Source organism: Bos mutus, chromosome 19 (assembly GCF_027580195.1).
Source record: "Bos mutus isolate GX-2022 chromosome 19, NWIPB_WYAK_1.1, whole genome shotgun sequence".
Taxonomy (NCBI): Eukaryota; Metazoa; Chordata; class Mammalia; order Artiodactyla; family Bovidae; genus Bos; species Bos mutus.
The window spans coordinates 28,383,790-28,399,703 of record NC_091635.1 but is presented as its reverse complement, the minus strand read 5'-3'; the positions used below and the strand labels follow the sequence as shown (position 1 = coordinate 28,399,703).

General features: G+C 46.1%; 1 protein-coding gene across 1 annotated transcript; it reads left to right on the top strand.

Moving 5' to 3' along the window:
- Window positions 1–8,275: 8,275 nt before the first annotated feature.
- Window positions 8,276–15,416, top strand: LOC102271459 (keratin, type I cuticular Ha8). Its single transcript, XM_005903493.2, has 7 exons — window positions 8,276–8,704; window positions 10,902–10,984; window positions 11,959–12,115; window positions 12,429–12,590; window positions 12,679–12,804; window positions 13,495–13,715; window positions 15,296–15,416. Exons 1-7 carry the CDS (start codon window positions 8,276–8,278, stop codon window positions 15,414–15,416), a joined length of 1,299 nt encoding a protein of 432 aa, XP_005903555.2.
- The last annotated feature ends 498 nt before the right edge of the window (window positions 15,417–15,914 follow it).

Genomic DNA, 15,914 nt, shown 5'->3' with positions numbered 1-15,914 from the left:
GAATATTCACTGGAAGGACTGGTGCTGAAGCTCCAGCACTTTGGCCACCTGATGTGAAGAACCAACTCATTGGAAAAGACCCTGTTGCTGGAAAAGATTGAGGGCAAGAGAAGAAGGGGGCAACAGAGGATGAGATTGTTGGGTGGCATCACTGACTCAGTGGACATGAGTTTGAGCAAACTCTGGGAGATGGTGAAGGACAGGGAAGCCTGGCGTGCTGCAGTCCATGGGGTCACAAAAAGTTGGCTACAACTTAGCCACTGAACAACATCTTCCTAAGAACAAAATCAAATTTGCCTCTTCTGAAGCCCACTTACAATAATTTCCATGAGCTCATCTTGTTGAATCATTTTTCTGTCTTTTTCCTATCTAATTACATGTTTCTCAACCATGCCTTTTCAATTAATATATATGGGAAAAAACCCCACCTTTTTACTTAAAATTGTTTTAACTTTCAAAAATATAAATACAAACTAGTGACAGTTCAGTTATAATACAGATTGTGATTGGTTTCAAATGCCATGCCCTCTAAGCAAACTATCTTCCTGCCACCTGTTTTGGAGACTGCCACCCCTCCAGTCTTACCAAGGGGAGGAGGGACTCTCATTGACCGTCACTGCTGGCTTGAATACGAGCCCCTGGGCTAAATCTAGCCATTGTACCTGCCTGCTAGGTGTAATAAATATCAGTATCTGCATCTTCAAAGAGTTTCCCTGTCCCTCCAAAGAATCCAGACTGATCTCTCCTGGCTCCAGGCTTTTATCTCTGACCCCCTGCTGGGCGGTGACCTTTCATTCACTGGCTCCAAACTTGAACTCAGCTTCTTCTTCTCAAGCCAGCTCTCTGCCTTGACTTCTCAGTTTCCTTTCACGTTACCTTATTGTCCCAGGAACCCAGAGGTGACCTCAAGCACACTTTTGGGGGTCCTCCTTCCTCTGAGGAAGTCCTTCCTTTGACCCCCACCCCCATATAGAGTACATGGCCCAGACTTGTAGCATTCTTTTGTAATCTCTGTTCTCCATCCCTTTCTTTCTGATGGCACTGCAGGTGGCTGGATTTGGTCTCTATCACTTGCTGTCTGGATTCTTTAAAAGCCTCTTCCTGCCTCATCCCTTCTCTGCCAAGTTCATCCTGCACACACTTCCAGCCCTTTACTCTTCCATTTAACATGTCTTAAGCATATATTATGTACCGGGCACTGCATTGTGTACTAGAGAGCACACAAAATGGAGATTTAGTGTTCCTACCCCATGGTGCGTACTAGTACTAGTTAAGTTTCCTGAACTGCTGTTTTCATCATTGCTCCCTTTTGCTCAAAAACCACCGGAGAACTCTGTTCTGTCCCCTGCTGTATTTCCAGCTGCTTAGATGAATGTGTGGTCCAGAGCAGGAAATTGGTACCTGTCTGTTGAATGATTAGAATGATCAGATGGGTCTGTTGGACATTCTGTGGCTGAGATCTAGTGGCTTTGACTTGGTGTTCGGAGACAAGGAACCTGGACTTGAGAGTCAGGCAGACTTGAGCTAATATTTCAAGGTTTGTGAGCTCAGGCAAGCTAACTAATTGCTCTGAGTTTTTCCTTATTCTACAATGGGACGCTTGAAACTACTCTGCAGTGTGATTATAATTAAGATATGGTTACCTAGAGAAGGAAATGGAAACCAGCTCCAGTATTCTTGCCTGGGAAAGCCCATGCACCCTCTGTAACCCTGGTGGGCTACGGTCCATAGGGTTGCAAAGAGTCAGACACGACTGAGCACATACACAAAAGAAACAACAGCAAGAAAGCAATAGTGGTAAAGGCTAATTAAAATAATGTATTTAGAAAAGAGAGATGGTTATATGTAAAGCACATGGTGTACCTTACTTGGAAGCACATAGGAGATAGTCAAATACAGTATATCAACTTTGAATATATAGGGGTATGTGTGTGTCAGAGAGAGAGAAAAGAAATGCCATCCTGTATGTTAAGTGCCAGATGAGATTCCCAGCACATAATAGATGTAAATAAATGTTGCTTCTTGACCTTTGTCAAGGTGAACTGAACTGAACTGAACTGAAGGTGCAAACTTGACCTCTGTCTGTCCTCTACAAGCATTGTTTCATTTGCACCTGTTTCTTACCCACAAGATTAACAAGCACTGTATGGGTTTCCCTTCTTGCCCCTCCTTTCTTCCATCTCAGATGTTCTCATGAGACAAACCTTGGTAAAGAAGAAAAAACTAGGAAAACAAACAGAACTTGCCTATTATATTGACAAAAACACAGGCTAACAGATTTTAAATGTGATCATTCAAACACTGGCTTCTCCTGCACTCAGCAAACACCATTTTGGTACAGTGGTCTTCATCTACACGGGATGAAAGTCACAACAAAGCTTATCTATCTTCCTAAAGCAGCCCTTCTGTTCTCAAAGTGTTGGCCCCAGACCAATATCACCCAGGAATTTGTTAGAAATGCCAACTCTCAGGCCTGACCCCAGACCTACTGAATCAGAAACTCTGATGTGGGGCCTGGCAATCTACATTTTGTAAGCTCTCCAGGTGATTCTGATGTTGGTAAAAGTGTGAGAATCACCTGTGCAGATGTTACAACGATAGGAGACCACATTTTTAGCCATGAATTAGCCTGAGTTTGTTTAAATTGGCCTTAGAAATGCTCTGTGACTCTGTACGTGTGGGCTAAGTTACTTTAATTGTGTCCAGCTTTTTGTGACCCCATGGAGTATAGCCTCTCAGGCTCCTCTGTCCATGGGATTCTCCAGGCAAGGATACTGGAGTGGATTTCCAGGCCCTCCTCCAGGGGATCTTCCTGATCTAGGGATTGAACTTGGGTCTCTTATGTCTCCTGCATTGGCAGGTGGGTTCATTACCACTAGCGCAACCTGTGAGTCTTCAGAGCTGTGTTTTCGTGTCATTCAGGGGCAGACCCCTGCTGGCTGCATCCTCACATTTCTGAGGTTGCACAGTGCTTCTCTTGAGCCCGTGTGCATAGCTCTGCTTCTGAGAGTGCCTGTGCTTGCCTCTTTTTTTCTTTGAAAATCCTCTTTGCCTGTCCAAATCTACTTATCTTTAAGGTTCCAGATCCAATCTCTTTGATGTCCCTCTACCTTTCTATCTCTCCGTGACCTCTCCTTCTCTGAGTTACATGACCTTTTCCTCTTTCTGCTCTGAGTTTTTTGAGAGGTGGGAGTTCTCTGCTTTCCCTCTGGTGCTTGGGAAGGGTTTTGCTGGGATAGGAGCTCATGAGTAATAAATCATTTGGAGAAGGTCACTGGGACAAGGCACCTCAGTGAATATTGCTTACATGGTGTAGTTATGGGGAAATGTCCCCAAGGGTCTCATTAACTGTATATAGAACCAGCTGGTGCCCAGGAGTATGGTGGTGACGTCAGCATAGTTCACATGAGAGGCTTGGACAAGAGGTTTTTCTGGGGAATCTACTGGTTGCCTCTAAATCCAAATTTATCAGAAATTTCATTCTAGGGCCCCCACTGCAGAGTATAGGAACAACAGAGTGTATTCAGAGGAATAGCTTCAAACTGGTAAGGGGCTTTAGAACCTTGCTAAAGGAAGAACCAGGAATGGGAAATTGCAACCTTTCATGAAAAGCTGAGGTCTGCCCATGTGGCAGAAGGACTGTACTTATCTTCTGTAAGCTCCCATGGGTAGACGTAGAAACTAAATTAACTAAAGGGCAAACTCTCTGACTTACTTGCTAATATATCACAAATATCCAGCACCCAAACCTGCCTGGCACAGCGGTGGTATTCAACAAATATTTATTGAATGAATGAAAGAACAAATGAAAGCAATAGTCAGAAATATCATGGAAGGAGGTAGATTTGTTTCTGCATAAAGAACTTTCTAACAATCTCCTATATCGTTTAAAGCCCCTTTAAAGCAGAGCTAGCTGGTATTTATCTTTTTTTTTTTTTTCCAAAAAAATGTTTGGATTTACAATGTTGTGCTAATTTCACATCAAAGTGATTCACTTATACATGCGTGCACATGTGTTTAGTTGGTGCTTCAATTGTGTCTGACTCTCTGCGATCCTATGGACTGTAGCCCGCCAGGCTCCTCTGTCCATGGGATTCTCCAGGCAAGAATACTGGAGTGAGTTGCCATGTCCTCCTCCAGGGGATCTTCCCAACCCAGGGATCAAACCCAAGTCTCTTGTGTCTCCTGCTTTGGCAGGCGGGTTCTTTACCCCTAGCACCACTTGGGAAGCCCTCATACGTTCACATATATTCATTCTTTTTTAGATACTTTTCTCATATAAGTTATCACAGAATATTCAGTAGAGTTCCCTGTGCTATATGGTAAGTTGGTGAAAAGCTGAAGGCATTCCCTCTGAGATCAGAGACAAGACAAGGATGTCCACTGGCACCACTTTTATTCAACATAATTTTGGAAGTCCTAGCCATGGCAATCAGAGAAGAAAAAGAAATAAAAGGCATCTAAATTGGAAAAGAAGAAATAAAACCATCACTGTTTGTAGATGACATGACACTATACATAGAAAATCCTAAAGATGCTACCAGAATACTAGTAGAACTCATCAATAAATTTGGTAAAGTTTCAGGTTACAAAAGTAACACACAGAAACTCTTGCCTTCCTATAGTGTATATACTAACAGTGAAAGACCAGAAAATTCTTCTTGGTAACCAAAAAAAGTAAAATATCTAGGAATAAACCTACCTAAGGAGACAAAAGACTTGTATTCTGAAAACTATAAGACTCTGATGAAAGAAATTGAAGATGATACAAACAGATGGAAAGATATTTATTTCTTGATTCCAGTGCCTTGCACAAAGCCTAGGAAACCATGAGCTATAGGAGTCAAGTGGCCAGTGACAGGATGGGCCATCTTTGAAAGTGGTAGGTGAGACAATGAATTGGAAGGTTATAAGGCAATGGCACCCCACTCCAGTACTCTTGCCTGGAAAATCCCATGGATGGAGGAGCCTGGTAGGCTATAGTCCATGGGGTCGCTAAGAGTCTGACATGACTGAGCGATTTCCCTTTCACTTTTCACTTTCATGCATTGGAGAAGGAAATGGGAACCTACTGTTCTTGCCTGGAGAATCCCAGGGACGGCGGAGCCTGGTGGGCTGCCGTCTATGGGGTCGCACAGAGTCGGACACAACTGAAGCGACTTAGCAGCAGCAGCAGCAGAATGCTAAAGGAGGAAAAGGAAATGGCAACCCACTCCAGTACTCTTGCCTGGAAACTTCCATGGATGGAGGAGCCTGGTAGGCTACAGTCCATGGTGTCGCAAAGAGTGAGACACGACTGAGCGACTTCACTTTCTTTCTTTCTATAATTCCTTTTGGAGAAGGGAATGGCAACCCAGTCCAGTGTTCTTGCTTGGAGAATCCCATGGACAGAGGGGCCTGGTGGGCTGTGGTCTATGGGGTTGCAAAAAGTCGGACACGACTAAGCAACTAACACACATAAAAAAAACACACACATACACACACAATGCTAAAGGCTCCTAGACTAGAGGACTTTGAGATCTCTTTGGGCTTGGAGAGTCCATGTTTTAAAGTTCCCTGGTGGCTCAGTGGTTAAAAACGTGCCTGCCAATGCAGGAGAGGTGGGTTGGGTCTCTGGGTTGGGAAGATCCCCTGGAAAAGGAAATGACAACTTATTCCAGTATTCTTGCCTGGGAAGTCCCACAGACAGAAAGAGCCTGATGGGCTACAGTCCACAGGGTTGCGCAAGAGTCAGACAAGATTGAGTGACTAAACAACAGCAAAATATGTACTGCTGCCTCAGGGGCCCTCGTGGTGAATTCATTCATCTTAGGAGTGGGGTCAAGGTAGCATCTTCGTTAGCATAGCCTGGAAGCTGGCTGGCTGCCCTTTTCCAGGGGTTATTGAACAACAGGACACTTTGTTTGAGGAATAGAAGAGGCCATAGAGCTTCTGATCCTCTGAGTGTGTCTGAAGATCAAGGACATTCAAATTTTGTTCTAGAGTCCCCTAGAGTCACAGACAACCAAGGTAAGTGACTTTCAAAGAAAACACAGGAAGTTTCAAAAGATGAAAGATCAAAGTTCTTGAGTGTATATCTTCTTAAATAAGATGAGGAAGAAGTCAGTCAATGAGAGGACCAGTGTCTAACAAGGGAAGATGCCAGAAAGCAGGGGGAGACATCTGAGAACAGACATCAAAAAATACTAACCATGCCCACCTTAATTAGTTTATGGACGCCAATACACAGGAGCATAATTTAAGTTCTTGAGAATCTTGAATTACCTAGTTTCATTCATTAGTTTTTTCCCCCAATTCCAAAAATTATGCTTTACACTTGTGTAGGGAACGTCTAAATTGCCAAAATTAGTTGTATTTTCATTTTAATCTGGTTTAAAATACTTTAATTTCTCATTTGACTTTGGTGCATGGATTCTTAAAAAGTGTGTTATCAGGTCCTTGTTAGTTATTCATTTAAAATATAGCAGAGTGTACATGTCCATCCCAAACTCCCTAACTATCCCTTCACCTGCTGTAGAGCACATGGAACTCTGCTCAATGTATGTGGCAGCCTGGGTGGGAGGGGAGTTTGGGGGAGAATGGGTACATGTACATGCATGGCTGAGTCCCTTCGTTGTTCACCTGCGGCGATCACAACATTGTTTAATGGGCTATACCCCAATACAAAATAAAACGTTTTTTTTTTTTTTTAAAGTGTGTTATTCAGTTTTCAACCACCAAAATCAGCTTGGAATTTAGGTTTCTCTTTCATTGTCTGGCCTAGTGTTTTCCCCTCATATTTACACAGGAAACTTCCATTTCTTTTCTGTTACTTTCGTTCTAAAGGAACCTGATATTTATTTTTCCTTAGATCTGAGGAGAATCAGCTTCCAGGCCAAGTGTCCTGTCTTTGACTCCCCTTAACTGAAGACTAAATATGAAATGGTCCTGGCATTCACGGCTTCCAACAACCTGGAGCAAACACAGCTTTCCAGTGTTGGCATATAGTCTTCACAGTAAGTGCAAACACAGGTAGACTATTTTCCATTTCTCAAACGTGTTTCATTCTGTTCATTTCGCTCTCTATGAGAAATGCTCTTCCCCCCAACCCTTTCTGGAAGCCATCATTCAAAGCACATTTATTTTTATTTTTTGATGTGGACCATTTTAAAAGTGTTTATTGAATTTGTGACAATATTTCTTCTGTTTTATGTTTGATTTTTTGGCCATGAGGCATGTGGGATCTCAGCTCCATGACCAGGGATTGAACCCCACACCTCCTGCATTTGGAGGCAAAGTATTAACCACTGGACTAGCATGGAAGTCCCCAAAACACGTTTTAAATGTTCCTATTGGACTCTTCCCTGATGGCCCAGTGGTTAAGAATCTGCCTACCAATGCAGGGGACATGGGATCGATCCCCGGTCCAGGAAGACCCCCCATGCTACAGGGCAACTACGCCTGTGCGCCACAACTATTAAACCTGTGTTCTTAGAGCCCACACATCACAGCAAAGAGTAGCCCCTGTTCACCAAACAAAGAAAGCCCATCTGCAGCAATGAAGACCCAGCACAGCCAAAAATACATAAATAGAAAAATAATTTAACTATTCCCTTTTCCATGAAGTCTTTCTGGTCTGTCAGTGTGTTTTCTTCTACTTAAAATCATCATAGTTCTTTAAGAATTTTTTTAATTAAAAAATTACTTTCTAGCATTCTCTATTATTGCCTTTTTAATATCAAGACCACTAAATTTCTTATCCTTCTTATTAAAATAGAACTCCCTCCCTCCAGCAGTGTCCCACAATGCATAGTCCACACCAATCTGCTGAAATGAACTCCTGACTTTTTCCTTTCCTCAGTGTGCCCACTGGATTAATATTTTAAACTTGCCATGATGGGAACATTCAGTGGCAGGAAAAGAGTATGGAAGTGAGAGCAATTTTGAGGACATTGTTGGAGGCTCTGGTTCTCCGTGCCTTCACAGGGATCAGTGGACAGAGGGGTGAGAGACAAAAGCCGCAGGACGTGGCAGCTCAAAGATGACCTCATTTTCCCTGTTTTCTAGGACCCTGCGGTCAGGGGAGGCTGTGTGGGTCATGGCCTCTTTCATGAGCTCATTAACTCTTTACAGGGGACAAACTCAACTGAGTAATAGCGCGGTTGTTTAAGAATCCATATACATATTCATGAGGAAAACGCCAGTTTTCTTGTACCAGCGCCCACGATAGGTCTAGGAAAGAGGGAGGTTTCAAACTCGAACAAATCCAACCGTGGACAAAGCAAGAGTCTTGGCCATGACTTCCATCAGCTGCAGTTCTCTCCTCAGTGGGCCACTCTCACAGGCCGGGGCCGCCCCCCTGGGCCTCTCGGCCACCCTGGCACACGCCAACCGAGTCCGAGTGGGCACAACCCCCCTCGGCCGACCCAGCCTCTGTCTGCCCCACAGCTGCAACGCTGCCTGCCCTCTGCCGGGCACCTGCGACATTCCAGGCAACATCGGAATCTGCGGGACCTTCAGCGAAGGCTTCTTCAACAGCCATGAGAAGGAGACCATGCAGTTCTTGAATGACCGGCTGGCCAGCTACCTGGAGAGGGTGCGCCAGCTGGAGCGGGACAACGCGGAGCTGGAGAGCCAGATCCGAGAGCTGAGCAAATGCCCTGAGTCCACCGTGTGTCCGGACTATCAGAGCCACTTCCGCATCATCGAGGAGCTGCAGCAGAAGGTGAGGTTTGTGATGCTTCCCATCAGAGGTGGGCAACCAACAGTTCTTAGGCCAAAGTCAACCTCTTGCCTGACTTTGTAAATAAAGTTCTATTGGTACACAGCCATGCTCATTCACAGAGGTACTGTCTCTGGCTGCTTTTATGCTCCAATGGCAGAGTCCAGTAGTCGTGATAGAGATTCATGGTCTGCAAAGCCTGAAAGATTAACTGTCTGGCTCTTTTACATGACTGACCTTTGCACTAAATGTTCAGGGCCTGGACTGATGATGGAATTAGCTGTAGCTGATTTTTTTTTTTTAATTGAAGTGTAGTTGACTTACAATGCTCTGTTAATTTCTCCTGTACAGTAAAGTGATTCAGTTATACATATGTATATATACTTTTTAATATTCTTAAAAAATTTTTTTTGATGTGGATCATTTTTGAAAAGTATTGAAATGTTACAGTACTGTTTCTGTTGTTAATGTTTTGGTTTTTTGACTGCAAGGCATGTGGGATCTTAGCTTTCCCACCAGGGATTAAATCTGCACCTCTTGCAGAAATCTTAACCACAGGACCACCAGGGTAGTCCCTATATTATTTTAAATTTTCTTTTCAATTATGGTTTATCCCAGGATATTGAGTATAGTTCCCTGAGCTGTACAGTTTATCCAGTCTTTGTATAATAGTTTGCACCTGCTAACCCCAGACTTGGGGGGAAGAGAGTCTCTTGAGTGAAGGTGAATGTGAATATGTAAAGGATAAGATCCAGCATTTGATTCTCTGGGATTCTGAGTTTATGATAACTTACAATTCTTCAATTGTAGTTGCAAAAACAGTGCAAGTTAAGTTCTGGTGCCGTTAAAGGGGTCAGGGATATATGTTCTATGTCCTTTAAGAGCCAGTGTATTCAGTAGCATTGATCTGTTATGTATATCTGCTCTCCCCTTCAATTATAAATAGAATGCTTCTGTAGAGCTTACTTAGTTTTGGAAACAGAAAGACAGAGAATGTCAGAATAAGGGCCATGGAGCTATGGCTAGATTCAGAGAAGAACTTTGAGGAGGTTGACCAACCAGTGGTAGAGACAACTTATTAAGACTGGATCCTACCTTAAGTGTAAGTTGGTATAGCCACTATGGAAAACAGTATGGAGGTTCCCAGAAAACGAATTCTAACAGAATAGAATTATGATAATAGAATTATCATATGATCCAGTAATTCCATTCCTGGAAATATACCCAGACAAAAATATAATTCAGGATCAGAAAGATACATGCACCCCCAGTGTTCATAGCGGCACTATTTATAATATCCAAATCAGGGAAACAATATAAATGGCTATCATCAGATGAATGGATAAAGAAGATGTGGTACATATACAAAATGGAATATTACTTAGCCATAAAAGGAATGAAATAATGTCATTCCCAGCAACATGGTTGCAACTAGAGATTATCACACTAAGTGAAGTAAGTCAGAAAAAGACAAATTCCATATCATATCACTTATATGTGGAATCTAAAATATGGCAAAATGAACCTATCTACAAAACAGAAATAGGCTCACAGACATAGAGAGCAGAGTAGTGGTTGTCAAGGGAATGGCGGGAAGGGAGAGGGATGGACTAAAAGTTTGGGGTTGGTAATGACAAACCATTACATCGAGAATGGATAAACAACAAGGTTCTAATATATAGCACAGGGAACTATATTCAATATCCTGTGATAAACCATAATGGAAAAGAATATAAAGAAGAATGTATATATATGTATAACTAAGTCACTTTGCTGTATAGCAGAGACTGGCACAACATTGTAAATCAACTATACTTCAAGGAAAAGAAAGTTAAAAAAGAATGGATCCCATCTTACCTGAAACTTTCATAACCAGCCCATTGTTCTGTGGCCTAGATTCTGGCTCTTCTTGTTTATATCAGATTAAGCCTCAGATCTGGCAAAATAATAAGTCTTAGCTATGTGTTCAGTTTGCTACTATCTCCCACCTCTTGCTTCCTTTGGCTCTACACGTTCCCCTTTGCCATGCACCCTCTTGCGTGTGCCCCTTCCATGCCACAGCAGCATTGCTCACACGTTTGGGAGTTTGTGTTGTCAAGGTGATGTTGTAGATTGAACCCAGCCAATGGCTCTTCTTTTGACTGAGGCCATAGGTGACTCTGGGAATAAATGAATCCCTGAGTGTACTTTCTTTCCTCAGATCCTGTGCGTCAAATCTGAGAACAACAAGCTGGTGGTGCAAATAGACAATGCCAAACTAGCTGCAGATGACTTCAGGACCAAGTGAGTTGGGGTAGCACGCTTGGGGGAGGATCCAGATGCCTACCTTGATGCCTCTCTGGTGATGCACCTGGCATCAGAGATGCAATCAACCAAGGGCCCAAACCAACAGTTACAGCTGACATAAACAGAGGGCATTAAGTTCAAGGTCTTGAGAAAACACCCCTGGCCTTCTGCAGTTGTTTAGCCATTATAGTTTACAGTGTGATTTGAAATGCTTCCTCCACTTGATTCTGTGTAAGAAGACCCCAGTGAGGCGGGCAGGGCAGTGCTGGTGTCTGCTTTCTGAAGACATGGGGCCCAGAGCCCTGAGGGAACTTGCCAACTGGAAGTCACATGGCTGTTGAGCAGTAGAACCAGAACTCGCCCCCTCATTTCCTATCCGAGGTCATTTTGTAGGAAATTCTGCTGCCTTGGTAAAAGATGTATCTCTGCAATGCAGCTCCACCAATTTGTGAGCTCTAGTAATTCATGATAGAAATCGGGAGCCTGGAGCCATGTGGAGGTCAGAGGGTTTACATTCCCTGAGAGGGTCCAGCGGGGCAGCAGGAAGGACGTTACAGTCTATTGTCTTTCTTCTGGGCACTGTGGACGCCTCACTCCCCCGGGGTGAAAGAAGCTTCTTCCCATCCTGGCGGTTTGGCTCCTAATCTGGGACAGAGTCCAAGGTCCATCTCAGTCGGGGGGCATGGAAGATGAGGGTCTACTCTGCCGCTTCCCCTTTGGCCATCTTCCCTCGAGGGTAGCAGTGTCTGCGGGCCATGCTGGTATCCTCAGGACCGGCCGCTCTGCCTGGTTGTCCTAGGTGCTTAGTGTTGAATGAGTGAGAATCACCCTGCAGTTTCTGTGAGCACACGACCCAGGCAATGCCAACTCACGACTGGACAGCAGAGAGAAGGCCAGCGAGTCACCCTGTGGGTTGTGTCCCATGGGCCCTCTTCTCTTTAACCCCAATCCCTGCGTCTGCCCTGGTGAAGGTTCCAGACGGAGCACTCCCTCCGCCAGCTGGTGGAAGCTGATGTCTGCGGGATGCGCAGGGCGCTGGATGACCTCACACTTGCCAAGGCTGACTTGGAGGCCCAGCTGGAGTCCCGGAAGGAGGAGCTGCTCTGCCTCAAGAAGAACCATGAGCAGGTGCTGGGGCCCTTTGGGTGGCACATGGAGATGTCCTGGGGTGAATTCAGGCTTCTTCAGAGGAAGCAATGAGGCTCTTCCTCCTGCTCGGGGTAGATACTTGTGCTCTGTGGTTAAGCCTCAAAGGGGAGTTCTGGCTTTCACGGGGAACTGGCCCACTGAATGGCTTCAGAAACTACCACACTGATGCAGACAGTGCCTCGTCCTCAGAGGAGTGCAGGGAAATCATTGGAGCCAATGGGAAGTGGGAGGTGAGGCTCTGAGTGGAGGGCAGCAGGAGCCCCACCAACGGGATGTCCTCCTGTGTCCATAGGAAGTCCACACTCTGAAGTGTCAGCTGGGAGATAAGCTCAAGATTGAGCTGGACGTGGAGCCCACTGTGGACCTGGGCAGGGTGCTGGAAGAGATGCGGGGCCAGTACGAGGCCATGGTGGAGACCAACCTCCGTGACGTGGAGCAGTGGTTCCAAACTCAGGTGAGGGAGGTGCTGCGGAGCAGGGAGGGATCCGGCTGCATCTGGCCAGGGAGGTGATCGATCACTTCTCTGTGTGCTCGTGCTACAGTCTGAAGGCATCAGCCTGCAGGCCATGTCCTGCTCAGAGGAGCTGCAGTGCTGCCAGTCGGAGATCCTGGAGCTTCGACGCACAGTGAACGCCCTGGAGGTGGAGCTGCAGGCTCAGCACACGCTGGTGAGTTCCTCTGGGAGCGTGGAAGACTCAGGTGGGCTCCCGCTTCTCATGGGCAGTCCCCAGGTTCAGTACATGCCTCACTTAGATATCGTCCAAGGACCCAGCTTTAACCTTGACTTCTTTGCCTTTGGGCTTCCCTGATGGCTCAGTTGGTAAAGAATCCGCCTGCAATGCAGGAGACCCCAGTTTGATTCCTGGGTCGGGAAGATCCACTGGAGAAGAGAATTGGCTACCCATTCCAGTATTCTTGGGCTTCCCTTGTGGCTCAGCTGGTAAAGAATCTGCCCGCAATGTGGGAGACCTGGGTTTGATCCCTGGGTTGGGAAGATCCCCTGGAGAAGGGAAAGGCTACCCACTCCAGTATTCTGGCCTGGAGAACTCCATGGACTGTATAGTCCATGGGGGTCGCAAAGAGTTGGACACAACTGAGTGACTTTCACTTTCACTTTCTTTGCCTTTGCAAGAGCTCTCTAGTGTGTGTGGATGCTGAGGAAGTGAACATTCATGCAGTGAGGGAGGTTCTGCAAACATCTTCTAGGGTCTATGATGAAGAGCCACAGCGTGTTGTTAGTTGTTGCTGCTGAGGACTTGCTCTCTGAGCCTAATGACGGCTTGGGGTGTCATGGTCTGAAGGGGTTGAGGACAGGGTCCGTGACTTTTAATCTCTTCCCTCTTTCTTTGGTATCACAGAAGGACTGTCTGCAGAACTCACTGTGTGAATCTGAGGCCCGCTTCGGCACTGAGCTGGCCCAGATGCAGAGCCTCATCAGCAACATAGAGGAGCAGCTGTCTGAGATCCGGGCTGACCTGGAGCGGCAGAACCAGGAGTACCAGGTGCTGCTGGATGTCAAGGCCCAGCTGGAGTGTGAGATTGCCACATACCGGAACCTTCTGGAAAACGAGGACTGCAAGTACGTAGCCTGATGTTGTTTATATCAATATCATGTGTAAAAGCAGAGACCTCTTAGTGGGAATGAACTAAAAGGAGGGAGTGGCATTGCAGATTCTACCTCTGAGGACAGACTTGCTCCCCAGGAAGCCTGGTGCTGCTTGGACATGGAGGAAGGTGTGTAAGAATTCTGAAACTCACGCCATCCATGTTAAGTTTCCAGGTGCTAGTCACTCCCACCGGGGCTAACATACTCAGGCTTCAGTACATTTAGGTTTTGCTAAATTCCTTCTGGAATATCCCAGGAGCGTCACTTTCAGCATTTAAAAATATTGCGTGGAGCACTGGTACCTATTCTCTCGTTTTTAGTCTCTCAGTAGGACTGTGACATATGTGGACAGATGGTGTACCCCTCCGAGCAGTCAGGAACAGGGTCAGGGGCTGTGTTTATAAATGCTTTGCTGTTGTTTCATCATTCAGTTGTGTCTGACTTTCTTTGACCCCATGGACTGTAGCCCACCAGGCTCCTGGGGTTCTGGGTTCTGGGGTTCTCTAGGCAAGAATCCTGGACTGGGTAGCCATTTCCTTCTCCAGGGGATCTTCCCGACCCAGGAATCGAACCCGAATCTTCTGGGCCTCCTGTGCCTGCAGGTGGATTCTTTACCGCTGAGCCACCTGGGAAGCCCCCAGTGGCCGTGTTTAAATTGAGAGGGTGGCTGGCCTTGGCCTGTTCCTGCTCCACCTGCTTTCTGCCTTTCTCTCCGCTGTGTTCCTTTCCTCGTGGGAGAGAACACTGGCTTTGCACAAGGCGCTCCGAGCTCTGGCTGTAGCCTCACTGAGAACTCGGAACAGTCCCTCCCCTTTCTAGGCTTAGAGGGACCTCTATGGCCTAAGCTCCTCTTTGCTCTTCCAATTCTTTTAAATTTATTTGGCTGCACCAGGTCTTAGCTGCAGGACGTAGGATCTTCAGTCTTTGTTGTGGCATGCAGGATCTCAAACTGTGGCATGTAGGATCTGTCATTGTGGCATGAGGACTCTTAGTTGAGGCATGTGGGATCCAGTTCCCTGACCAGGGCTTGAACCCAGGCCCCCTGCACTGGGAGCGTGGAGTCTCAGCTACTGAACCACAAGAGAAATCCCCTGCTCTTCCAGTTCTGAAGTGCCTATTTATTTTGGACTTTCATGCACTTCTCATTCATTCTTGTTGTTCAGTCTCTCAGTTGTGTCCAACTCTTTGTGACCCCCTGGACTGTAGCACACCAGGCCTCTCTGTCTCTCACCATCTCCTAAAGTTTGCCCAAGTTCATGTCCATTGCATGCATGTTGCCATCCAGCCATCTCATCCCCTGATCCCCTCTTCTCCTTCTATCCTCAATCTTTCCCAGCAGCAGGGACTTCTCCAATGGTCAGCTGTTTGCATCAGGTGACCAAAATACTGGAGTTTCAGATTCAGCATCAGTCCTTCCAATGAGTATTCAGGGTTGATTTCCCTTAAGATTGACTGGTTTGATCTCCTTGCTGTCCAAGGGACTCTCAGGAGTCTTCCCCAGCACCACAATTCATGCCAATGTTTAAACACTTTTTTTTTTTCTCTCTCTACAGGCTCCCCTGCAACCCGTGTGCAACCCCAGTCTCCAGCACCTGTGTGGGTTCTTCAGCCTGTACCTCCTGCTATCCCTGCCTTTCTGGGCCTGCTGGGTCCTGCTCATCACCTCGATGCTGAATTACTCCTCACCTGGAGGAGCCAGAAAATGGCAAACGCCTGTAGTCCCTTGGCTCCATCCCCCAGGCCTGCCACCCCAGGCCTTTCTGCCCCAGTCAGCCTATGGGGAGACTGAAGGCAGGAAGAACTTCTCTACTGATGGGCTTTCTGGTCCAGCCACTCAGCCCTGGCCCTTGGATTTGTCCTTCCTCCTTTCAGAGTGTCCTGACTGCTCTACTTTCTCTCTTCTGCTGCCTCCTGGTCTTTCAGACCTTGCTTTTAATTTGCTAATAAACTTCATTTCTGCAGCATAAAGAGCCCAGTGCCTGCGGGTCTGTTCTTTCATCCCATGCTGAGTGATACTGAGAGTGATGCTGCGGAGCTCCCTGAGCCAGGCATTCATGTAGAAGCAGAGATTGTGGTTTACTCACAGGGTGGTTCTGGGAGAGGGCAAAGCCAGTGAGGACTGTGGCTAAAATATGAAAGTTCAGCAAAATGGCACAGGGGAGAAATACCTAG

Excerpts from the sequence above, each read along its gene's own strand:
- LOC102271459 (XM_005903493.2), top strand. The coding sequence starts at position 8,276 with ATGACTTCCATCAGCTGCAGTTCTCTCCTCAGTGGGCCACTCTCACAG. Across the intron at positions 8,705-10,901 it reads TCGAGGAGCTGCAGCAGAAG|ATCCTGTGCGTCAAATCTGA; the intron begins GTGAGGTTTGTG and ends TTCTTTCCTCAG. Across the intron at positions 13,716-15,295 it reads CTGGAAAACGAGGACTGCAA|GCTCCCCTGCAACCCGTGTG; the intron begins GTACGTAGCCTG and ends CTCTCTCTACAG.